Genomic DNA, 25,447 nt, shown 5'->3' with positions numbered 1-25,447 from the left:
TAAACCTCCCCACCAAACACACAAATTCACATCTTTCATTCATAATTTGGTCACTTTGGAAAGTGATCTGTATAGTCATCAGTGCGTAACCCCCTCCCTGGCCAATTAAAATCCAGTGTGATCACCCAAGCCTTGATTAGCCCAAATGGAAAACCAGACTTAAGGCCCCCTTGGACCGATTCGGCAGCTAATCGGCCTGTGTATGGGCAGGAACGAGCGGCCTGGCCGACCAATATCTGGCCTGAAATTGGCCAGATATCGATCGGCCAGGTTAGAAAATCCAGTCGGATCAGGGACCGCATCGGCTCGTTGATGTGGTTCCCGAACCGGCTGCCCATGGCCGCAAATGTAATCCGATCGTTTGGCCCCAGGGCCAAACGATCGGATTTTTTTTTTTTAAAGCTACTTGCTACCTGATATCGCCCACCCGTAGGTGGGGATATCAGGTAAAGATCCGCTCGCTTGGCGACATCGCCAAGCGAGCGGATCTTATAGTGTATGGGGACCTTAACCAATAATCTGCTTCAGCACGTGCTCCATTTCGACCCTAATGCCCTTTGCTTTCAGTTAGCGGTATTACATAAATAATTATAGTCTACTTATCCTTTACAGGGGTGGTGTAATTTATAAGAAGGGGGTGGGAATGTCCCAGAGTTACAAAATATATATATATGAAATGTAATTTTTCTTTACTCAACCAAATTGTCTTGTCTCTCAAGTGAGCATGAAGTTCCATTTTAATGAATATCATGAGATGAGTAAATTGCACGGAGATCCCCGGTGTGAAATATACTGTAGCATGACTGCTTCTGGTAAATGAGGGTTGGGAACGCGGCGCAACAAGGAAGAAATAGCTGTAATGGAGCAAGGGAACAGCACAGGGACGGCACAAGTGATTTGACTTCCTTTAGTCAAATGATGGAAATAAATCATTATAAAATGGAGATTTAGCCAACATTTTGTGCCCATCAAATAATACATATCTTTTCCACCTTAAGGCAGAATGGCTATGAGAATCATTGAGGGGAGGTATGATTTCCATTCAACCACACACGTCTTCTACTTGAGGTTGGGCTACAAGTCCCTACTATGACCTGTGCCTGTCGGACAACAATAACTACATAATTATATCAATAATTGGAGACGAGAACCAACCCAAGTTTTTGAAACGTCAGAATCTCAAATCTATGTCATTTTAATCTGAGTCATAAGGGTACAAGAGAGAACTGGTTACTGGTATAGTAGGGACACGCCATGAAGCAGCTGCAGGTCTACTCACTCTTCAGCTGTCAAGGGGTGATAGACATTGTGCTCCAACAAGGACTTGCATTGGATTCTGTTCCTTCTTATGTAGACTCAGGAATAATGTTGGTTGCATCTTTGAGCTGGATCTACTACAGGTATAGGACCCATTATTCAGAATGCTCGGGACCGAGGGTATTCCAGATAAGGGGTCTTTCCGTAATTTGGATCTCCATACCTTACGTCTACTAAAAAATCAATAAAACATTAATTATACCCAATAGGATTGTTTTGCCTCCAATAAGGATTATTTATATCTTAGTTGGGATCAAGTACAGGTACTGTTTTATTATTACAGAGAAAAGGGAATCATTTAACCATTAAATAAACCCAATAGGGCTGTTCTGCCCCAATAAGGGGTAATTATATCTTAGTTGGGATCAAGTACAGGTACTGTTTTATTATTACAGAGAAAAGGGAATCATTTAACCATTAAATAAACCCAATAGGGCTGTTCTGCCCCCAATAAGGGGTAATTATATCTTAGTTGGGATCAAGTACAGGTACTGTTTTATTATTACAGGGAAAAGGGAATCATTTAACCATTAAATAAACCCAATAGGGCTGTTCTGCCCCAATAAGGGGTAATGATATCTTAGTTGGGATCAAGTACAGGTACTGTTTTATTATTACAGAGAAAAGGGAATCATTTAACCATTAAATAAACCCAATAGGACTGTTCTGCCCCCAATAAGGGGTAATTATATCTTAGTTGGGATCAATTACAAGATGCTGTTTTATTATTACAGTTTGAAAATTCTGAATTATTTGATTAAAATGGAGTCTATGGGAGACAGCCTTTCCGTAATTCAGAGCTTTCTGGATAACGGGTTTCCGGATAAGGGATCCCATACCTGTATATATTTAAAGATCTGCTTTTCTGTCTCTGACACCAGATAAGCAGAACTTTACCCTACTTGTCCACCGAAAGAAGTAGGCCAGTTGGACAGACTTGAATAGTCAGCCTTAGGGCCAAAAATTTAAAGTTATAGACAGTCGTGCCATGGACCATGGACTTTCACCTCCTCCACAACAATATCTGAAGAGTCCCAATGAGGTATTAAGTGGGAAATGGGAGTAGTGTGGCCCCATACTCAATCACCACAATATACTAATATCTTGGTGATTGAGTATGGGGCCACACTACTCCCATTTCCCACTTTATACCTCTTTGGGACTCTTCAGATATTGTTGTGGCATATTAACTCTCATATTGGTAATAAACACTAATGAAGAAGACAAAACAAACAATTGGATTACTTACTAATTGGTGGATCCATACCCCTTTGCCTTGGTGAAACCAACAGAAATCGCCACTACTAGAGCTGGCAGCCCTGCAATAGAAAGGGACGGTGTCTCAGTACAATTAGATGGGCTAATAATGACTTGAATTGCATTCTTCAATATATTCTGTTTTACTGAAGGCAGAAAATAAGCAAAAAACTGAATAAAAATGACATTAAAACCCAGAATTTAGAACCCAATGAGGACAGTAAGGATGTCCAGCCCAGAGAGGACAGCATAGCTTCACTACATTACACTCACTAACAAACATCCCATTAAAAGCAGATTTCTAGGTGTTTATTCCACTAATGACTGCGAAGGTCAATGAGCTTGTTGACGATTCCCCCTTTCTGATTGCATTGCAAATAATGACCAATTAAATATCTGGCACGGCCGCTTTGTGCTAACAAACTGATTCCACTGCAATTATTGCCTTTGATTCTATGTTCTTCTCTCTATCCAATATCCACAGCGCTTAGTACAAAAGGCTTTTTAGGTCATGGAGAAAAAAATAATCTGTTTATTTTATTTGCACCACTAAAGTGCGATGTAGCCCAGTGATACAGAAATGAATCAGTGTTATTAGCATCTGCTTAATAGATAAGTACAAAGAAGATTCTGGAGCCAGATGCACTACACCGAGCTTTTACTTCTTCCTCACTGGCCCATGATGGGTTCATAAGATCATCTGCAACTTTCTAGTTGGCTAAATTATTTCTTTTAATGAAGTTCCTCTAGCGAAGAAGGCTGCATTATTCAACTAAGTATTAACTTGATAGATCTGGAAGAAGGATCTTGTTGACTTAGGTTCTTGTTGACTTAGGTTCAAGGCATAAAATGAAGCTTTTACTTCTTCCTCACTGGCCCATGATGGGTTCATAAGATCATCTGCAACTTTCTAGTTGGCTAAATAATTTCTTTTAATGAAGTTCCTCTAGCGAACCAAGAAGGCTGCATTATTCAACTAAGTATTAAAACTTGATAGATCTGGAAGAAGGATCTTGTTGACTTAGGCTCTTGTTGACTTAGGTTCAAGGCATAAAATGAAGCTTTTACTTCTTCCTCACTGGTCCATGATGGGTTCATAAGATCATCTGCAACTTTCTAGTTGGCTAAGTTATTTCTTTTAATGAAGTTCTTCTAGAGAACCAGGAAGGCTGCATTATTCAACTAAGTATTAAAACTTGATAGATCTGGAAGAAGGATCTTGTTGACTTAGGTTCAAGGCATAAAATGAAGCTTTTACTTCTTCCTCACTGGCACATGATGGGTTCATAAGATCATCTGCAACTTTCTAGATGGCTAAATAATTTCTTTTAATGAAGTTCCTCTAGCGAACCAAGAAGGCTGCATTATTCAACTAAGTATTAAAACTTGATAGATCTGGAAGAAGGATCTTGTTGACTTAGGCTCTTGTTGACTTAGGTTCAAGGCATAAAATGAAGCTTTTACTTCTTCCTCACTGGTCCATGATGGGTTCATAAGATCATCTGCAACTTTCTAGTTGGCTAAGTTATTTCTTTTAATGAAGTTCTTCTAGAGAACCAGGAAGGCTGCATTATTCAACTAAGTATTAACTTGATAGATCTGGAAGAAGGGTCTTGTTGACTTAGGCTCTTGTTGACTTAGGTTCAAGGCATTAAATGAAGATTTTACTTCTTCCGCACTGGCCCATAATGGGTTCATAAGATCATCTGCAACTTTCTAGTTGGCTAAGTTATTTCTTTTAATGAAGTTCTTCTAGAGAACCAGGAAGGCTGCATTATTCAACTATGTATTAACTTGATAGATCTGGAAGAAGGGTCTTGTTGACTTAGGCTCTTGTTGACTTAGGTTCAAGGCATTAAATGAAGATTTTACTTCTTCCGCACTGGCCCATAATGGGTTCATAAGATCATCTGCAACTTTTCAAGTTGGCTAAATAATTTTTTTTAATAAAGTTCCTCTAGCAAACCAAGAAAGCTGCATTATTTGACTAAGTATTAACTTGATAGATCTGGAAGAAGGATCTTGTTGACTTAGGTCCAAGGCATTATTTTGCCCTTGTCTGTCTTTCTACAGCCCTGATGGACCTCAAACCCTATGGAAATGATTATTATATTTATAGAGTGCCAATGGGGTATGTTACAAGGGATGTGTAGAAAAAACAAGGCCAAGCAATGCTACCTGTAGGAGCACAAGTGAAACATGATGTATAGGTTTAGGGCAGGGGTCCCCAACCTTCTTAAAATGTAAAAAGACTTGGGGAGCAACACAAGCACCATAAAAGCTTATGGAGGAGCCAAATAAGGGTTGTGATTGGCTTTTAGGGAGCCTTTATGCACACTATCAGCTTAAAGGGGGCTTTATTTGGTAGTAAGTCTTGTTTTTATTCAACCAAAACTTGCCCCCAAGTCAGGAATTCAAAAATAACTTCATGGTTTGGGGGCACTGAGAGCAACATCCAAGGGGTTGGTGAGCAACATGTTGCCCCGAGCCACTGGTTGGGGATCACTGGTTTAGGGCAAGACATGCCACTTAATCTGAAGGCCATTGATGCATTTTGCATGATTCAGGTGACGTTAAGGGACCTCTTGAAATAAGGTAAAGAGGAGAAAAGTCTAAGGGAGAGAAGGAGGGAGTTCCAAAAATAGGGGAGCTTCTCTGGAGAAGCCATAGCGATAAACATGGGAGGTTTATTAGGGGATAAAATCATGGTTGGAATAAATAAGATGGTTTTGGACATATATCCTATAAATGACCAATAATATTTGAATAACCTGTCAGTATATCTATTGTAAAAAAAAAAGTCTTACTGTATAAGTCCCTTGTCCCTAGAATTATATCTTACCAGGAGGTTGTTCATTGGGAGCTCAAGGTACATTCTCATTTGCTTCCATATTAATATACATATTTGTGACCCTCAGCTTTCAGACAATATGGTTGCCAAAGACTCACCCCAACCGAGGCAGAGGAAACGCTTGCGGATGATCCGGTTCCTCAGTCGCCCCGTGACGGCCATGTACGACTGCCAAGCTTCCGTCAGCACCCAGCAGAATGAGGAAAGGAAGAAGAAGTGGAGAAAGGCAGCCACCAGCGTGCATATTACCTGGGGTGGAGATAAAAGAAACAAGGGTTTTCTTTGACACCATTGGTATAAGAACCTCTAACCCAGAGAAGACCAAAAACCTTTCATTTTTGATTAAATCTCCCATTTCTGAAAGGAATTACATTGGCTTCTTTACCTTATAGTAAGTAAAGGCCAGTGCATAGACCCATATAAACATCAAAACTACCTTCCAGCAGATGAATCAGTTTGAAATGCCCTACAGGAAGAACGTCTGTCTTTAAAGGAGAACAAAAGCCGAACAATGAATCTGGCTAGAAATGGCATATTTTATATACTGAATTTACTGTACCAGTATACAGGTATCGGACCCCTTATCCAGAAACCAATTATCCAGAAAGTTCCAAATTACAGAAAGGCCATCACCCATAGACTCCATTTCAATCAAATAATTGACATAATAATAATAATTAATAATAATTATTGGGGGCAGAACAGTCCTATTGGGTTTATTTCATGGTTAAATGATTCCCTTTTCTCTGTAATAATAAAACAGTACCTGTACTTGATCCCAACTAAGATATAATTACCCCTTATTGGGGGCAGAACAGCCCTATTGGGTTTATTTAATGGTTAAATGATTCCCTTTTCTCTGTAATAATAAAACAGTACCTGTACTTGATCCTAACTAAGATATAATTACCCCTTATTGGGGCAGAACAGTCCTATTGGGTTTATTTCATGGTTAAATGATTCCCTTTTCTCTGTAATAATAAAACAGTACCTGTACTTGATCCCAACTAAGATATAATTACCCCTTATTGGGGCAGAACAGCCCTATTGGGTTTATTTAATGGTTAAATGATTCCCTTTTCTCTGTAATAATAAAACAGTACCTGTACTTGATCCCAACTAAGATATAATTACCCCTTATTGGGGCAGAACAGTCCTATTGGGTTTATTTCATGGTTAAATGATTCCCTTTTCTCTGTAATAATAAAACAGTACCTGTACTTGATCCCAACTAAGATATAATTACCCCTTATTGGGGGCAGAACAGCCCTATTGGGTTTATTTAATGGTTAAATGATTCCCTTTTCTCTGTAATAATAAAACAGTACCTGTACTTGATCCCAACTAAGATATAATTACCCCTTATTGGGGGCAGAACAGCCCTATTGGGTTTATTTAATGGTTAAATGATTCCCTTTTCTCTGTAATAATAAAACAGTACCTGTACTTGATCCCAACTAAGATATATTTCATGGTAAAATTATTTTTTTAGTAGGCAGGAGATCCGAATTATGGAAAGACCCCTATTCGGAAATCCCCAGGTCCCAAGCATTCTGGATAATGGGTCCCATACCTGTACAGTATTTTGTGCTGATAAGATCACAGATCTAAAGGTATGTAGTGAACTGTGCAGAAGCCCAAAGCATAAAGTATAACATTTCTAGCCTAATTGTTTGCTGAACTTTACTTCTCCTAAGGGTTCAAGTTACTGAGGAATTAAAGGGGAAGTAAAGGCATATTGGCATTTTATTGATACCGAAGGTTCCTTGGAACCAGAGGTGTTTGCCCACCTCAAAGCAAGAATAATATATTCACTATACTATCTATATCTGCCTGTGCCATTGATAAACATGAAGAGGTTTACCCAGTATGCATTGCTTCTGATCCCGCCCTACTGTACCTTGTTTCGCGTCTGGGTTTGCCCAATGAGTATTAAGGCATTCGAAGAGATAATGGACAAGCAGAAGTTAATGAGTATGACAGATCGTTCGGAGCGGATGTACCTGCAGTGAAAGGAACACAGAGAGAAGCATTTACTGGTCAGTTGTTTCAAAGCAAAGATCTGGTTGCTATGGGTTACTAGATCTGGGTAAACTTTTTATCCATTGATCTGATTGCTGGTTGCTATGGGTTACTAGATCTGGGTAAAACTTTTTATCCATTGATCGGATTGCTGGTTGCTATGGGTTACTAGATCTGGGTAAAACTTTTTATCCATTGATCTGATTGCTGGTTGCTATGGGTTACTAGATCTGGGTAAACGTTTTATCCATTGAATTTCCCCAATCGATTCTTACACACTGATCGTTATCGACATGAAAATTGCAAATGCCCCCCATTCTCGGATTTCAACAGTGCGGGTAGGGGGCAAAGGGGGGAAAAGTGGGTGTGGCCCAAAGAAGAGTGTTTTATTACCAGGTTCTTCATATCTGGATACTCTAAAACAGCTATTTATGAATCTAAGAATCTAAGTTTTTTTTCACACTAGGCATTGCCTGTCTATTTAGTGCTTTTCTGTTGGTTTTTCTGCTGGTTGCTATGGGTTACTAGATCTGGGTAAACTGTTTATCCATTGATCTGATTGCTGGTTCTTATGACTTACTAAATCTGGGTAAAACTTTTTATCCATTGATCTGATTGCTGGTTGCTATGGGTTACTAGATCTGGGTAAACTATCTGTAAATGAACAAAACCGATATCGTTGCCCTGGGTTACGGAATCCAATGGGGGTTTTCTAGACATCCCTGCTCGGTTTTTCTGAGGACACAACATGTTCCGACACAAACCCCTGGAACATATTTACCGGCACCATAAATGCATCAAGGTGGGATTTAGGTATTAAAAATGTTGTGAATAAAAAGTACAATTAGCCCCGACGGGGCAGTTGCTGGCCCAGTGGATCAGTTAAAGAGTAGACGCGCACCTTGGCAGCCATATAACGGTAATGTCTATAGCAATAGTATTGCACTGGGGCAATGGGACTTGTCTATAAAGTATCACAAAACATTGTTGTTTCTCCTGTTTTCATGGTTTTCTTTTTCCGGCAGCCCCTCAGTCTACTGAACTACCGTACGGAATTAGCAGGATGTTTTAGGAAGGTTAGATGCCCAATTTCATCTCGCTGAAGGATCTACTAAGGACACAGAGGTGGGACAGACAGGATCGGACTGGGCTGACGGGACGCCGGGAAAAACCTGGTGGGCCCCGTTGACCTAGACCCGATCCATGGTTGCCCTCCCTCGATTGCAGCAAAAGTATTAGGTCAGGGGTGGCCAAGACGTTGATCGTGGTCCACCAGTCGATCCCCCATGGATTTCTGGTGGTCCACGTCAAAGCTGGCAGATGCGGAAGTGCAGCGTGAATGCGTACGTACGCTGCGTCATGTCTTGGGGGAGAAGTCATCGGTCAAACGCCGATGTAAAAAGTCTGGCCACCCCTGTATTAGGTATTCCCACAGGGGGGAAGAGGCTGTGGTTGGTGGGGGGGGGCCTCAGAGGGAATGTGGGAGCCCCTGGAGCAGCAACCCCGATGGACCTCGGACACCCAGTGTTGGAAGCACTGCAAAGGGCACAGGGCAGATACATCTACCTCTGATGCCAGTGGCCCAAAGGACAACATTAAACCATGGGATCAACTTCTAGAGCAGCGGTTCTCAACCTGTGGGTCAGGACCCCTTTGGGGGGTCGAACAACCCTTTCACAGGGGTCGCCTAAGACCATCGGAAAACACAAATTTCCAATGGTCTTAGGAATAATTTTATGGTTGGGGGTCACCACAACATGAGGAACTGTATTAAAGGGTCGCGGCATTAGGAAGGTTGAGAACAACTGCTCTAGAGTATTTTAACTCCTCTCCATATGCTTTCAGGTACCTTCTTATGTATCCTGTCTACTCTTTCCTCTTCTATTTTACTCTTCTGTCTTTTCCCATTTTCATGTATTCATTAATTTCCCTTTTCTCCCCTTCTCTTTCTTCCCCTTCTCTTGGTTTCTCTTCTCTCATACAAAGTGGGGAATGACCTTGGTATAGGTCTAGAACAGTGATCCCCAACCAGTGGCTTGGGTCAACATGTTGCTCCCCAACCCCTTGGATGTTGCTCTCAGTGCCCCCAAACCAGGGAGTTATTTTTGAATTCCTGACTTGGGGGCAAGTTTTGGTTGAATAAAAACTAGATTTCCTACCAAATAAAGCCCCTGTAAGCTGATAGTGTGCATAGAGGCCCCTAATAGCCAATCACAGTCCTTATTTGGCTCCTCCATGAACTTTTATGGTGCTTGTGTTGCTCCCCAAGTCTTTTTACATTTGACTGTAGCTTATGAGTAAGAAAGGTTGGGGACCCCTGGTCTAGAAGGTCAAACTGGTATCATTGGGTGGCTTAGTTGGGCAGAGGTGCACCAAATCCAAACCTACAACTTGTACTTTTACCTCCCCTGCCTAAATAAATTATAAATGAATGTGATATGGGGGTGGCTAGAAGGCTGCATGGAAGGCAAACAAGACCCATTGACTTGCTCCCAACCTGCACCACTATTTAACCTGGTCAATTCCCACATTGCACTACATGTACCCGTCCTTCTGCAGGACTTTGCAAGAAGACAACTGATTGGTCAACATTTGGATTTTGCAAGTGTTTGTTGGGCAACACTAGGGGGCAGTGTACAGGTATTACTAGGAATACTCCGTGCCACCTACCTACCAGCTATAGGTGGCTGCGCCGTGGTGCTGACAGTAGCCGTTTAGGGTAAATACCATTGTCCAAAAGAGACTTCCCAATACATTTTTTTTCGGAAACCGTAAAACAGGTAACGATTTGTCTCTAATTAGTAATATATTCCTTCATATTTTATCACCTTAAAGATGTGCAAAAAGCAATTTTTTGGGGGGTTGCTACTTTAATTAAAAATATGACTTTTTTTTACTAGTCCACTTGTAACATAAGCTGCGAGTTTTTGCGACAATAAGTGATTATGTTTCCTAACAGTTAAATCAGAGGCGGCGAGGAGTCTTTTCTTATTACTTAATTATCTTCAATTGCGCCAATTAGAGCTTTAAAGTTCTTCCGTGGCCCCGGAGTGTGCTTGCCGACGAGGAGGATTGAGAGTGAGGATGAGCCGTAAATGGGAGCTCGGCGTGATAATGTTTTTTAGGAAAAATCTAAAGGGTAAATTATAAAATAAATGGAATATTGCCGAGTTTCCCATTAATATTTCTCATCATTGTAAAGCCATGAATTGGTCCCGAAACAAACTTTTATAATAATAACCCATATCTATATTACGTGGTACGTAATTATTTTCAGATTACACACCTGCCAAATAGAATCTGTCTCTTACGCTATTAAATGCGCAAAACGGCAAGAAAATTCACGAAACAGCGAAAAATTCGCGAAACGCATTTTGCGCTGCACATTTTCACCAAACAATTTGCCAATGGCGAAATGCGGAAATTCTGTTGAAAAAATTCGCTCATTGCTACTGCCAACCGTTCATATTTTTGGGGGTCATCTGTATTACATGGATTACTGTGGGGTCAAGAGATTTGCTGCGAAATACCGAATTTTGCCATTGGCAACAAAAATGCAATGAGGAAAAAGTTGCAGTTGTGTAAAAAAAAAGCTGCCGTCGCTAGTGACGGATGAGCGAATCTGTCCCTACAAATTCGCGAAATGCTGAAAAATTTGTGAAACGTGTTTGTCGTGTGATTTTTTTGTCGCCTGCGCCTATTTTGACGTGACCGCGACTTTTTTGACTCGCAACAAATTTTTCGGCGCTGAATTTTCTCAGAAGTTTCGCAAAACAATTCGCCGATGGCGAAATGCGGAAATTCACTGTGAATCCAGGCCTGTCGAAAAAATTTGCTCATTGCTACTGCCAACCGTTCATATTTTTGGGGGTCATCTGTATTACATGGATTGCTGTGGGGTCAAGGGATTTGCTGCGAAATTGCGCATTTTGCCATTGGCAACAAAAATGCAATGAGGAAAAAGTTGCAGTTGTGTAAAAAAAAAGCTGCCGTCGCTAGTGACCGATGAGCGAATCTGTCCCTACGAATTCGCGAAATGGCGAAAAATTCGTGAAACGTGTTTGTCGTGTGATTTTTTTGTCGCCCGTGTCTTTTTTTGTCGCCTGCGCCTATTTTGACGTGACCACGACTTTTTGCGACTCGCAACAAATTTTTCGGCGCTGATTTTTCTCAAAAGTTTTGCCAAACAATTCGCCAATGGCAAAATATGGAAATTCGCTGCGAATCTATGCCTGGCGAAAAAATTCGCTCATCACTAGCCGTGGCATCAAAAAAGTCATGGTCGCATCAAAAGTAGCGGTCATGTCAAAAAAAGTTTCCGTTACATCGAAAAGGTCACGCAGTAGACGCATTTTACCAGTTTTTCGCGGTTTTGTGAATTTTTCAGCAGTTTTGCTAATTTTTCAGCAAAACACGACAGATTTTGTTATCACTAATCAGGATGTAATGTGCTACAGAAGTACAAATACCGTCCATGTTTTGGAGATTTTTGGCATTACATTTGCCCAGGAGCAGTAACCCATAGCAACCAATCAGTAGCATTTAGGTCACCTGTTTAAAACAAACATCTTATTGGTTGCTACGGATGACTAAATGGTTTATTAGTGCAGTCACATGTTCTAAAGTTGGCCATACTCCTAAGAATCCAGTTATATGAGGAGGGCACCAATCAAGTGGATATTTCCCAAATTTTCACTGTTTCCCAAAGTGAAAAGAAGTACCAGCCTCCAAAGAGGACGCCAATAGAGGAGGTTCCAATTGCACAGCTGATAACCACCCCATGACAATGCACAAGAGAAAGCTCCACCCCCTGAATTAGGGTTCCAAGAGAGTAGGTTCCAAAGAGCATCAATGATAATCTAACCAACCACAGACAACGCAGAAGAGAAAGAATTTTAGGGAAGAAACAACAAACTCCTGAAACTTGAAGAGGTTGCAAAGAGACAGCCTCAGTAATTCCAATCAAGTGAAGGACAGATCTCAAGGTTAACTTAAGAGTAATCAATTCTGATTCCATATTAGTGTCACTATCAATTAAATAATGTCTTATTATTGCATGTAACAAGAATATTGAGGAAATATATACTATTTTGGTGTAGAAAAACACTAAATAAGGTTGATTTAGCATGGATGAAGCGTTCACTCACCTCCAGACAGAGACGTAAATGATGATCAGAAGCAGGAGTGTGAGTGACGAGACCCCACAGCCGACAATCAGAGTGACGGAAGGAACAAGCACCTTTTCCATATTCTGTAACATAAAAATCCAAACATTAAGGCTTGGTCATGTCTGAGGAACATCACTGAGGCATCAAAAAAAGTTGTTTCCACATATATACTACTGATACATGCAATGAACATATTCCTAGATTATTCATTCAGTGCTGTTCCTTAACATACTATATAGGCTGTGACATTGGTAATCTATGGTAATCAGAGGGTAAAACAACTTTGCAGTTCTGTGATAGCCATCTATTGATCAGAATCATTATGGAAGAAGAAGAAGAAATAGAACAAGAGGTCTGATTAGAACACAAACCCTACTGAGAACAGCAAGAACCCCGAAGAACTCAAAGGCCCGTAGCTGGAATAAAATGCTGCCTTAGAACATGAACTCTCACTAGAACAACATGTTGGCTTGGAATTAGGACCCTAGTTACAATAAAATGCAGCCTTAGAACAAGGAACCCTACTTAGAACAAACCTTCATCGTAGGGGAAGTGACAGACACAATAACTTCCAAAATTTCAGGCTGGCACAGTAACCGGACTCTTGGAACAAATGGCAAAGCAGTTGGTGATTTTGTATTTAAACACGGAAACTGTTTGTATGTTCTTCAGCCTATGATTAACTGCCCTATAAAGCATGAAACGCGTTGTTTTCTTAGACGTTCGTTCACTGCATCACCGTTTGTTTCAAGAGTCTGGTTACTGGGCCAGCCTGAAATTTTGGAAGTTATTGTGTCACCTCCCCTAAGCTGAAGGTCTGGGGCTTGAGCTCCTGGAAATCTTCTTATGCTTGGTGAGGTCCACCTCATTCTACAATACATTCTGGATTATCCAGAATGTATTAGAACAAAACCCTTCTTATTCTAAGGTTCTTGTTCTAAGCATCTTGGCTCAGAAACAGAAACCTTCTTGTTGATGTTGGCTAAGAACAAGAACTCCAGTTATAACAAGATGGTGGTGTAGAACAAGAACTCTAAATATGAAGTTAAGTGACATATTGAATTCTTAGATGTTTGTTCACTGCATCACTGTTTGTTTCAAGAGTCTGGTTACTGTGCCAGCCTGAAATATTGGAAGTCATTGAGTCTGTCACCTCCCCAACGCTGAAGGTCTGGGGCTTGAGCTCCTGGACCTCTCCTTATGCTTGGTGAGTTCTACCTCATTCTACAATACATTCTGGATTATCCAGAATGTATTAGAACACAATCCTCCTTATTCTAAGGTTCTTATTCATATTATTGGCTCGGAAAACAGAAACCTTCCTGTTGATGTTGGCTAAGAACAAGAACTCCAGCTATAATAAGATGGTGGTGTAGAACAAAAACCCTAAATATGAACAAGTTATGTGACCTATTGAATTCTTAGATGTTTGTTCACTGCATCACTGTTTGTTTCAAGAGTCTGGTTACTGAGCCAGCCTGAAATTTTGGAAGTTATTGTGTCTGTCACCTCCCCTAAGCTGAAGGTCTGGGGCTTGAGCTCTTGGATCTTTTCTTATGCTTGGTGACTTCTACCTCATTCTACAATACATTCTGGATTATCCAGAATGTATTAGAACAAAACCCTTCTTATTCTAAGGTTCTTGTTCTAAGCATCTTGGCTCAGAAACAGAAACCTTCTTGCTGATGAAGTTTGTCTAAGAACAAGAACTCCAGTTATAACAAGATGGTGGTGGAGAACAAGAACCCTAAATATCAACTACTATATAAATGACATACTGAATTCAATAAACAGTAACCACCCAGTAAGGTAGTAAAGTCTCAGTTTGCATGCAATGAATACAGTAAATATTAATATTAGGCACTTAATAAACACAAAAGAACAATAAAAGAACAGGTTTCTTGTTTTCTGAAAGGTAAAAAGGAATAATGACTAAAAGATCCAGTCATGGAAATCCAAGGTTCTCAAGCCCTGGACCTTCAGCAAAGGGATCAGAATAATTCCATAACTAAGGCAGGCTGGCACAATCTGGAATCTGAATGATAAGTTGTGGGGAAAAAAGACAATTAGCCACCAATCAGCTCACAATGTGTACCGTAAATGTATCAAGGTCATGGCCTCAATAATCAACTGCAATGGGGGCAACAGCCTCCAAACTTTTACTTTAAAAAAGTTTGAAGAAATGCATTGAGCAGAAGGCAATTAAAATAATATAAGAACCAATCCAGCATAATATAATATCCTCTAAGCAGCAGAAGTCATGATACAGAATATGCACCGGAACACTCTGGCACACACAGAATATAATTGACACTTGCTCCGTTTTTATCATTGTTACTCTCGGAGATGACAGGACATCTCTCCATATCTGTAAAATGGATTTTTACTTTGCATAAATCTGCATAATTGCAGTGACACCGAAAGCGATGGTTCTAGAGGTGTGAGAGCAAAATCAGGTACCTCGTGCCCCGGTCCTTAAGGAGTCCCACGAGGACGAACCGCTGCACGTGAACTGTGATGACTTTACTGTCATAATTAGAACTTCTATTTATAAACTGCCGATTCCACCTCTCCATAAAGTAAGGAGCAGGCACGCAGTAACTCTTCCATAAATACAAAATAATGATGTGGACACAGTAGCATAAAGGGAAAGTACTCTTAATTCAAAACAAATATTTATCTTCTACTTGAGCTTGAGAAGACAATGAAGAACGTTGCTTATTATCTTGATGAGGCATCCCTTATTTGTATTACATATTATTATTATTATTATTATTTATATAGAGCCATCAATTTACGCAGCGCTTTACAGAATAGAGGGGTACAAAAGACAGAACAGTTAACATGTACATATAAACAATTCACAGAAATGGTTTGCAGTTGCATTGGATGAGGATCGGAGACACTAGGGGGAGGGCCCTGCTCGCAAGAGCTTACATTCTAAAAGGGAGGGACATAAGGTCAAGGTAACTAGCATGGCGTTAGAGTTCATGTAGGTGTGTAAAGTGACAGTAAGTCAGAGCGAGAGGTGAAAACCAGTGGTTAGTGAATTTTTGAAGGAAGATTAGGGGTGCTCAATGGGAAATCACATTTCTGAGGGTTTAGATCTTAGGCTTGAGTGAAAAGGTGAGTTTTAGGAGACCGTTTAAAGGCTTGGAGAGTCTGGCAGTGCCTAATCGGAGCTTCCATGTTGATTTCCTTGGTAAAGGCTAAACATCTCACTAAAGTGAACATCTCACTAAAGTGAACGAAACCATTTGGTAGTTTTGGCATCAAGTCTATTCCTACAGTCATCTTTATTCTATATCTGATAGAGAAAAGGAGGGTGAGTCTGGGTAACTTAGGGCAAGCTAAAAGTAAAAGGTGTCCTGCTGGACTGATTTCTGAAGAAAGAGAGCAACGGAGTGTTAAAACAAGTGTAAACTAGCCATAAGCTACACAGTCAATGTTATGGAGCCACAGAAAGCCCAAAAAGGTCAACTAGGCATGTTGTAATTGTCTTGGTTTGGGGAGTTTGCTCTCCTAGAGGGATATGTTGGGTGGGAATAAATATTCCAGAGAATGGAGTGTAAAAGCTGTTCAACTCCCAAAAGTCATGTTTTGGAGCTACCTGTAGATTAAAGTAGGGAAACTAGGTTAATTGTCACTGTCTACGTTGGAATACTTTACTTTGGAGAGATTCCGAAGAGGGATATGTTGAGCGGGAAGAAGAGTGATTGAACAAATACAAGGATAGAGTATAAAAATGAGCATGTCATAGACTGAGGTATGAATCCCAAGTAAGAAAATGTATGTTACAGAGATACAGAGAATCCAAAGGGGCAACTAGTGTAAATTGGTTGACATTGTCCAGGTTGGGATAGATTTTTAAGACAAATACAAGGATATAGTATAAAAACTATCATGTCTTAGACTGAGGTATGAATCCCAAGCAGGGTCGGACTGGGCCCAGCTCCGCTGAGGTATGAATCCCAAGCAGGGTCGGACTGGGCCCAGCTCCGCTGAGGTATGAATCCCAAGCAGGGTCGGACTGGGCCCAGCTCCGCTGAGGTATGAATCCCAAGCAGGGTCGGACTGGGCCCAGCTCCGCTGAGGTATGAATCCCAAGCAGGGTCGGACTGGGCCCAGCTCCGACCCTTTGCCGGCGCACCCCCTGCCCGACTGCTCCTCCCCTGATGTGTTAAATTTACACGCTCGGGGGAGGACGTTGGGTGGGGGGCCCTGCGAAGGGGGTTATGAGGGCCCCTGAGGGGGCGGCTGGGGCACCTGCAGGGCCCGTGGGGCGGGAGCCCCAGTGGGCCCTTCACCCCCGAGTATGACCCTGATCCCAAGTAAGAAAATGTATGCTACAGAGATACAGAGAATCCAAAGGGGCAACTAGTGCAAATTGGTTGACATTGTCCAGGTTGGGATTGATTCTTAAGATGGGCGAGAAGAAAGATTCCAAAGCAAAGACAACAATAGAGAGTAAAAACCAGTATAACCTAGCCGTATATATGAAGTTCAATTCACAAAATGAATGTTTCAGAGCTGCCATTAGAGATTAGTTTGCTTGCCCAGGTTGGAACACTGTAGCTACAAAGTAGCAAATAAGGCCTTATGCAGCGCCCTTCGTGATCAATAAGTGCTCCTCAACAGGTTACAGACCCCGTGCTGGCTGTAAACAATTATTAGTGCACAGACCAATGACCCCGAGAGCACACCGTATCTTAATGCTTCATAACATGAAGAAGGCTGTTAAACTCTAACACGTAGTGCTACGATGTCTCCACAAATAAACAACACTCTAATGAAGCATTAAGATACAGTGCGCTCTCCGGGTCATTGGTCTATGTACTTTATACTGTAGTGTAGAGATGTTCCTAAAGATGATATGATCACTATTTAGTAATATATAAGGTCTGTAATAAATGCAGGTTAACAAATGTTGCCCTTTGGTAACTCCAGCCCACCCAATGCTAAGCTGGCTGTATCCCAATGTGATACCCCAATGTTTTTAAACCCTTGCTTGACCTGTCCCCCTCTGGTGACTTCAGAGACGGGTGGTACATTATGCTCTAGACACCAGAAAGGCCAGGACAGGTCTGTACATACATCAATGGAAGGGCTTGGACACAGGGATGATGCCACCAGTGGAAAAGGAGAAGGCTGGGCTCTCGCCATTAAAAGGGATAATTTACCCCAAGCTTAAAAAGAGAGATTTCCATAATTTTACAGCAGTGAAGAGTGGGTCACCCCAGGGCCTACCACCCTAGGATACTGCCCACCACTACAGTGAAATTATGGAATAATGGGGTCACCCCAGGACCTACCACCCTAGGATACTGCCCACCACTACAGTGAAATTATGGAATAATGGGGTCACCCCAGGACCTACCACCCTAGGATACTGCCCACCACTACAGTGAAATTATGGAATAATGGGGTCACCCCAGGACCTACCACCCTAGGATACTGCCCACCACTACAGTGAAATTATGGAATAATGGGGTCACCCCAGGACCTACCACCCTAGGATACTGCCCACCACTACAGTGAAATTATGGAATAATGGGGTCACCCCAGGGCCTACCACCCTAGGATACTGCCCACCACTACAGTGAAATTATGGAATAATGGGGTCACCCCAGGACCTACCACCCTAGGATACTGCCCACCACTACAGTGAAATTATGGAATAATGGGGTCACCCCAGGACCTACCACCCTAGGATACTGCCCACCACTACAGTGAAATTATGGAATAATGGGGTCACCCCAGGACCTACCACCCTAGGATACTGCCCACCACTACAGTGAAATTATGGAATAATGGGGTCACCCCAGGACCTGCCACCCTAACATACTGCCCACCACTGCAGTGAAGTTATGCAATAATGGGGTCACCCCAGGACCTACCACCCTAGGATACTGCCCACCGCTACAGTGAAATTATGGAATAATGGGGTCACCCCAGGACCTACTACCCTAGGATACTGCCCACCACTACAGTGAAATGATGGAATAATGGGGTCACCCCAGGACCTACCACCCTAGGATCCTGACCACCACTACAGTGAAATTATGGAATAATGGGGTCTCCCCAGAACCTACCACCCTAGGATACTTCCCACCACTACAGTGAAATTACGGAATAATGGGGTCACCCCAGGACCTACCACCCTAGGATACTGCCCACCACTACAGTGAAATTATGGAATAATGGGGTCTCCCCAGAACCTACCACCCTAGGATACTGCCCACCACTACAGTGAAATTACAGAATAATGGGGTCACCCCAGGACCTAACACCCTAGGATACTGCCCACCACTACAGTAAAATTATGGAATAATGGGGTCTCCCCAGAACCTACCACCCTAGGATACTGCCCACCGCTACAGTGAATTATGGAATTCTGTTATGGAATACAGTTGCCCTGACAACCACCCTTGATACTGCAGTTTAAAAACCATAGCAACAGTTTGGGGCTATAAAATAATAATATAAATATCACCTTCACTATAGAATACTTGTAGATACATTGGGAGAGGCCCAGGTTCAATCTGAGGAGAAAAACGGATCTCTTAACTCAATTCCAGATTTCTCCCTAGACTTTTTCATGAGATAAAGCACATGATATGTTCTTCCCATTGAACTGAATCTGGCCCAATGTGTGAACAAACATAAGTCTCTGCTATGTACCTACTACGAGACCTAAATAAATGAGAAGCTTGAACGGCCGGCCTTTCCTACGTTACTGTTTATGGTTTTTGCCAAGAGATTTCAGCCTGGAATAGAACATTAAATGAAAATGAGATGGGAGACAATTATTTTCAGGGCTGATATAAAAACCAGAACATTTGCCTTTGAGGTGTAACCTAAACCTGAAACCACTTTTGGTACATTTTCTTTTCATTTGTCTTCTCGCCTAATCCAATGGAACGTTAAGGTGGATCTGGCCACCCCAGGCGCTGATAATGCAGTATTAATGCTGCAGGAACCTGCCAAGGAACGCTCGAGCCTTAAATCATAGCCGCTTTATAATATGTTGTTCTCCGGCAGGACATAACATCGCCGCTACATTTTTCATTTTTTCTTATAGCTCTATTTATTATCTCATATCCATCCGCTGCTGCCTCTTGGCTTCCCTCCCTTCTATCCCTATTAAGGAGTAACATCTGGCCGTCTTCATAACCATCACTCACAAGTATCTATCTTTGCCGTGAAACAGAGGTAACAGCTGCACATTTGTCTTGTAAGAAACAATTTTTAGCTCCTGGCATCTAAAACTACCGCCATGATACTTTATATTCCTACAGCACATGAGAGGGTATTGTATATACTGATGGTACAGGGGTGCACATACACACGCTAAGAACACATATAAATAATGTACAGCACTCAATACACATAACACATAATTTAGTACTTAGGTGTAGAGGCCCCATATCAATATACTGTATATGTGTGAGATACAGATCATTATCCCCAAGGTTTGGGGGTGCAGGAGTATAGGGGGGCCAGTGGGGTCCCTGACTGATGAACAATATCAATATACAGGTATGTGTGAGATACAGATCATTATCCCCAAGGTTTGGGGGTGCAGGAGTATAGGGGGGCCAGTGGGGTCCCTGACTGATGTACAATATCAATGTATGTGTGAGATACAGATCATTATCCCCAAGGTTTGGGGGTGCAGGAGTATAGGGGGGGCAGTGGGGTTCCTGACTGATGTACAATATCAATATATGTGTGAGATACAGATCATTATCCCCAAGGTTTGGGGGTGCAGGAGTATAGGGGGGCCAGTGGGGTCCCTGACTGATGTACAATATCAATGTATGTGTGAGATACAGATCATTATCCCCAAGGTTTGGGGGTGCAGGAGTAAGGGGGGCCAGTGGGGTCCCTGATTGATGTACAATATCAATATATGTGTGAGATACAGATCATTATCCCCAAGATTTGGGGGTGCAGGAGTATAGGGGGGCCAGTGGGGTTCCTGACTGATGTACAATATCAATATATGTGTGAGATACAGATCATTATCCCCAAGGTTTGGGGGTGCAGGAGTATAGAGGGGCCAGTGGGGTCCCTGACTGATGTACAATATCAATATATGTGTGAGATACAGATCATTATCCCCAAGGTTTGGGGGGTCTAGGAGTATAAAGGGGTTAGTGGGGTTCCTGACTGATGTACAATATCAATATATGTGTGAGATACAGATCATTATCCCCAAGGTTTGGGGGTGCAGGAGTATAGGGGGGCCAGTGGGGTCCCTGACTGATGTACAATATCAATATATGTGTGAGATACAGATCATTATCCCCAAGGTTTGGGGGTGCAGGAGTATAGGGGGGTCAGTGGGGTCCCTGACTGATGTACAATATCAATATATGTGTGAGATACAGATCATTTTCCCCAAGGTTTGGGGGTGCAGGAGTATTGGGGGGCCAGTGGGGTCCCTGACTGATGTACAATATCAATATATGTGTGAGATACAGATCATTATCCTCAAGGTTTGGGGGTGCAGGAGTATAGAAGGGTTGGTGGGGTTCCCCACTGATGTACAATATCAATATAAATGCATATGCATGACAATCACTGAGGTCCTAGCTGGGTTTCTAACTGACCTACAGTATCAGTATAATGTTGGAAAGATATATTCTCAAAGGCTTTTTTGGTGGGTAGGTGGGTAGGACCCTTCAAAAGGCTGATTTACCAGGATGTTCAATGTGAGCCTTTCCCGTAACACTAACTCAGCATTATTATTATTATTGCCCGAATTTCCTATTTCCATGTGGATTTCTCCCCCAGTATTACTTCTCTTCCAGACACTAATTTATTTACATGAATTCATCTCTATCCACAACACACATTTGCTTCTAGATCTCCAGAGAGAACGGGACACAGATAAAATCTTTATATTAGCATCTCATTTTCACTGAGCATGTGCTTGAGATGAGTCAATCTGATGTGAAAATGAGACGTGGGACGTGTTACCTCTCATCTCTCGCCATACCTGAGATTGCCACGTAAGGGGGAGAAGATGGAAGCCAAGCAGAGCAGATGCCACGAGCAGACAGAAGCCCTTCACTGTATGTTACATATCTTATATCTGTGCTGCTATTTTAGGCCACCTCCAACTGCTTCCAGCAAAGCAAACACACTTTCAAGGGGTCCTTCTACCCAACTTAATAAGGAATATGTACCCCAGGGTATTCACTTCAATGGGTCCCTTGGGGTTGAGGCTTCAGCATCATCTTCCCCTCTCCATGAGAAATACAAGCATGAAATATGTTTCTGGAGAGCCACATAAGGATGTGATTGGTTATTTGGTAGACCCTATGTGGACTGGCATCCTACAGGAGGCTCTGTTTGGTAGTACACTTGGATTTAATGCAACCAAAACTTGACTGCAAGCCAGAAACTTAAATATAATAATGCTTTGAGGCCACTGGAATCTAAGGGGTTGGCGAGAAACATTTTGCTCACAAACCACTGGTTGGAGATCACAACATTAAGGGATGGTTCCTAAACTGTAGGGCTGCCACCTCTAGAGGGGCCCAGTTCAAAGGCCTGTAGGATGAAATTTATGTAGAATGACTCTTTGCTCTTCATCTTACTATGGAATATGTACCCCAGGATATCCCAGGGTATTCTCTTCATTGGGTCCCTTGGGGTTGAGGCTTCAGCATCAACTTCCCCTCTCAATGAGCAATACAAGCATGAAATATGTTTCTGGAGTGCCACAAGGGCTGTGATTGGTTATTTGGTAGACCCTATGTGGACTGGCATCCTACAGGAGGCTCTGTTTGGTAGTACACTTGGATTTAATTCAACCAAAACTTGACTACAAGCCAGAAACTTAAATATAATAATGCCACTGGAATCAACATCTAAGGGGTTGGTGAGGAACATTTTGCTCACAAACCACTGGTTGGAGATCACAACATTAAAAGATGGTTCCCAAACCATGGGGCTGCCACCTCTAGAGGGGACCCAGTCCAAAGGCCTGTAGGATGAAATTTATGCAGAATGACTCTTTGCTCTGACAGATAGTTCTGAAAGTCCATCCAAAATCCCCATTAGGGTGAGATTTGGAATGAACACCTATTTACTGTCCCAGACGCTCTTGGAATCATACCTGAAATGGTTGACACATCAAGGTGGCAGTTGGACAACATGACAACAGTAAAACAAGATGATAACTTCAACAGAGAAGGATGCCAGTAGGACAATATAGAGACTGTGAGCAAGATTATGGCATTAGTTCAAGATAAAGACAGTAGGGCAGGATATTACAGTAGGACAAGATGGCAACAGTAGTACAAAAAGGTGGCAATTGCATTTTACAACTGATCAAACCAAGATAACGATAATGTGCCTTTGAAATACACTATTTATAGCTCTGAGCAGCTGCCAAGTGACTAGAAGTCTTGGCTCCAAGTGCAAATCACCCGATATCTATATATTGCCATAAAACTCAACATACTGTGTACATACATTAATAACGCAGACAGCCCACAGCAGATTGGGTGGCACGTCTTTAAAGCTGGTATCTCTGTCAAATCAGTTCCACCCAACTGAACCAACATCATAACAAGGTAAAACAGAAAATGTTATCAGATTTGTGTCAATGATGAACGAAACTTGTCCACTGTGTGAACCGATAAAACGTTGGCAGTTGATGGAACGTGACATTTTACATTGTCTGCGCTGACATTTCTCAGAATTTTGAGAGATATTTCAGAAGAGAAATTAACTCTTCCATGACGAATAAATGAAACCCAAAAAGGAGTGAAAAGAGTCTGCTTTGCCTGTTTATAAGTTCTAGTACAAAATAGTCCAATGCCAAAGAAAGCCCAATGGTACATCTACTATCAGCAATTGTATTCTGTGAACACCTCTATAAAAGTGGTTCCCAAATGGCCTGGCCATGGGGGTCCTGGTCATCTGTAGGACCTTTAAAGAGGGATTTTTGACAAAGGTCAGGCCTTCAAGTAAGGTTTGACCTGACTTATTTCATGAGCAAAGGGGAGATCTAGCCAAGGGTTGGACCTTCAAAAAGGGACTTTGGCCAAAGAACTGACTCTCAAGTAGGGCTTCACATGAAAAAGTCTGACAAAAACTGCTCTCTAGAAACAATGGGCACATATAGTGGTTGCAGTCATTGTAGCTTATTTGCCTTACGCCAGTGATCCCTAACTAGTGGTTCGTGAGCAACATGTTAGATTTCTGGCTTGGGGGCAAGTTTTGGTAGCCCGGTTTTATTCCAAGCAGAGCCTCCAACAGGCCAGCCGTGCACATAAGGGTAACAAATAACCAATCACAGCCCTTATTTGGCATCCTCAAGGACGCTTGTGTGGCTCACCAAGACTCACCAAGACTTTCACAAGTAAAAGGTTGGGGATCCCTCTCTTACGCAATGTTCAAAGTGCAAAAAAGCCACAATCGGCCATTCTTTTGTACTTTGCTCACTGTGTGGGGCATTCCGCTAGAGACCTGCAGACTGAGCTTTGGGCGGGTGAGGGAGGTAGGTAAGGAACAAGCCCACAGGTAGCCTTGCCTCCCCCTTTGTAACCCTAATACTTGCCCTGCATATCGTTAGTGCAGGGGGTATCAAGTCCTTGTTTGATTGGATGCCCTTGCCAACAGGAGACTGCACTTACATTATTATGGCACCTCACCTACTCCTTTAGTCCCAGCGCCCTGCAGAAGCAGCCACAGTATCAGGAGCAGCTCACTAACACATGCAAATGGCTCGGAATTAGCAATGCAAATTGCTGCAGCTTCTGTGGGGGGAGGGAATACAGAACCGACTGCGCGAGAAACTAGAAAAAACGGATGTGGGTCAGTTTGGCATGAATTTGGGGGGAATGCCTTACAGGGTCCCTAATGAAATAATATGTCGTTGATCTAAAATATCAACCCCCCCCCAAAAAAAAGTACAATATGATCATGGTTTAGGGGACCATTCCAAACAAGATCAGCTGCTGCATCACAGTGACCCAAGGGCCACACAGTATTAAGGGTATGGCACCCACACTTACTGTCTGTTGAGGCTTGTTGGTCCACACCACAGAAATACAGGACCTTGTTCTGTTTTTTTATTCTCTAGAGCAGCGATTCTCAACCTGTGGGTCGGGACCCCTTTGGGGGTTGAACGACCATCGGAAAACACATATTTCCGATGGTCTTAGGAATCATTTTATGGTTGGGGGTCACCACAACATGAGGAACTGTATTAAAGGGTCACAGCATCAGGAAGGTTGAGAACCACTGCTTTAGAAGGGTATGATAGAAAACTACAATTTATTCATTCACACACCATTACCCAACATAAGACCATCCTGCCATTACGGATTCATGGTATTACCCTGGTTTCTGAATACAACCTAAAATTTAACCTGGTGATCCAGAAAGCACTGGTGCCCTAACCAGGCCTGGGTTTAGCACCATGATAAACCTGCAGTAGCCATGAATGACCATAGAAACGAACATTAATTGCTAAGAACCACAAAGCCCCAAGATATAAGTGAAAGTCACACAGGCAGTGATCCCCAACCAGTGGCTCTTGGGCAACATGCTGCTCCCCAACCCCTTGGATGTTGCTCACAGGGGCCTCAAAGCTAGTGCTAATTTTTGAATTCTTGGCTTGGATTCAAGCTTTGGATGCATAAAAACCAGGTGTACTGACAAACAGAACCTCCTTTAGGCTGCCAGTCCATATAGGGGCTACCAAATAGCCAATAACAGCCCTTAACTGGGAATATTTTTCATGCTTGTGTTGCTCCACAACTCCTTTTACATTTGTGAGGCTCTCTGGTAAAAAAAAGTTGGGGATCCC

General features: G+C 42.2%; 1 protein-coding gene across 5 annotated transcripts in view; it reads right to left on the bottom strand.

Moving 5' to 3' along the window:
* The window catches only part of adgrb1 (adhesion G protein-coupled receptor B1), a 387,039-nt gene that overhangs the window by 53,709 nt on the left and 307,883 nt on the right, over positions 1 to 25,447 (bottom strand). For all 5 annotated transcript variants that reach the window (XM_031903763.1, XM_031903765.1, XM_031903764.1 and 2 more), the window contains 4 exons: positions 12,595 to 12,698; positions 7,326 to 7,428; positions 5,524 to 5,674; positions 2,567 to 2,636 (listed from right to left, as the gene is read on the bottom strand). In XM_031903763.1, coding sequence (XP_031759623.1) covers positions 2,567 to 2,636; positions 5,524 to 5,674; positions 7,326 to 7,428; positions 12,595 to 12,698 — 428 coding nt within the window. The remainder of the gene's footprint in view (positions 1 to 2,566; positions 2,637 to 5,523; positions 5,675 to 7,325; positions 7,429 to 12,594; positions 12,699 to 25,447) is intronic.

This window comes from Xenopus tropicalis, chromosome 6, assembly GCF_000004195.4.
Source record: "Xenopus tropicalis strain Nigerian chromosome 6, UCB_Xtro_10.0, whole genome shotgun sequence".
In the NCBI taxonomy this organism is placed as follows: Eukaryota; Metazoa; Chordata; class Amphibia; order Anura; family Pipidae; genus Xenopus; species Xenopus tropicalis.
This window is presented reverse-complemented; position numbering and strand designations above follow the sequence as displayed.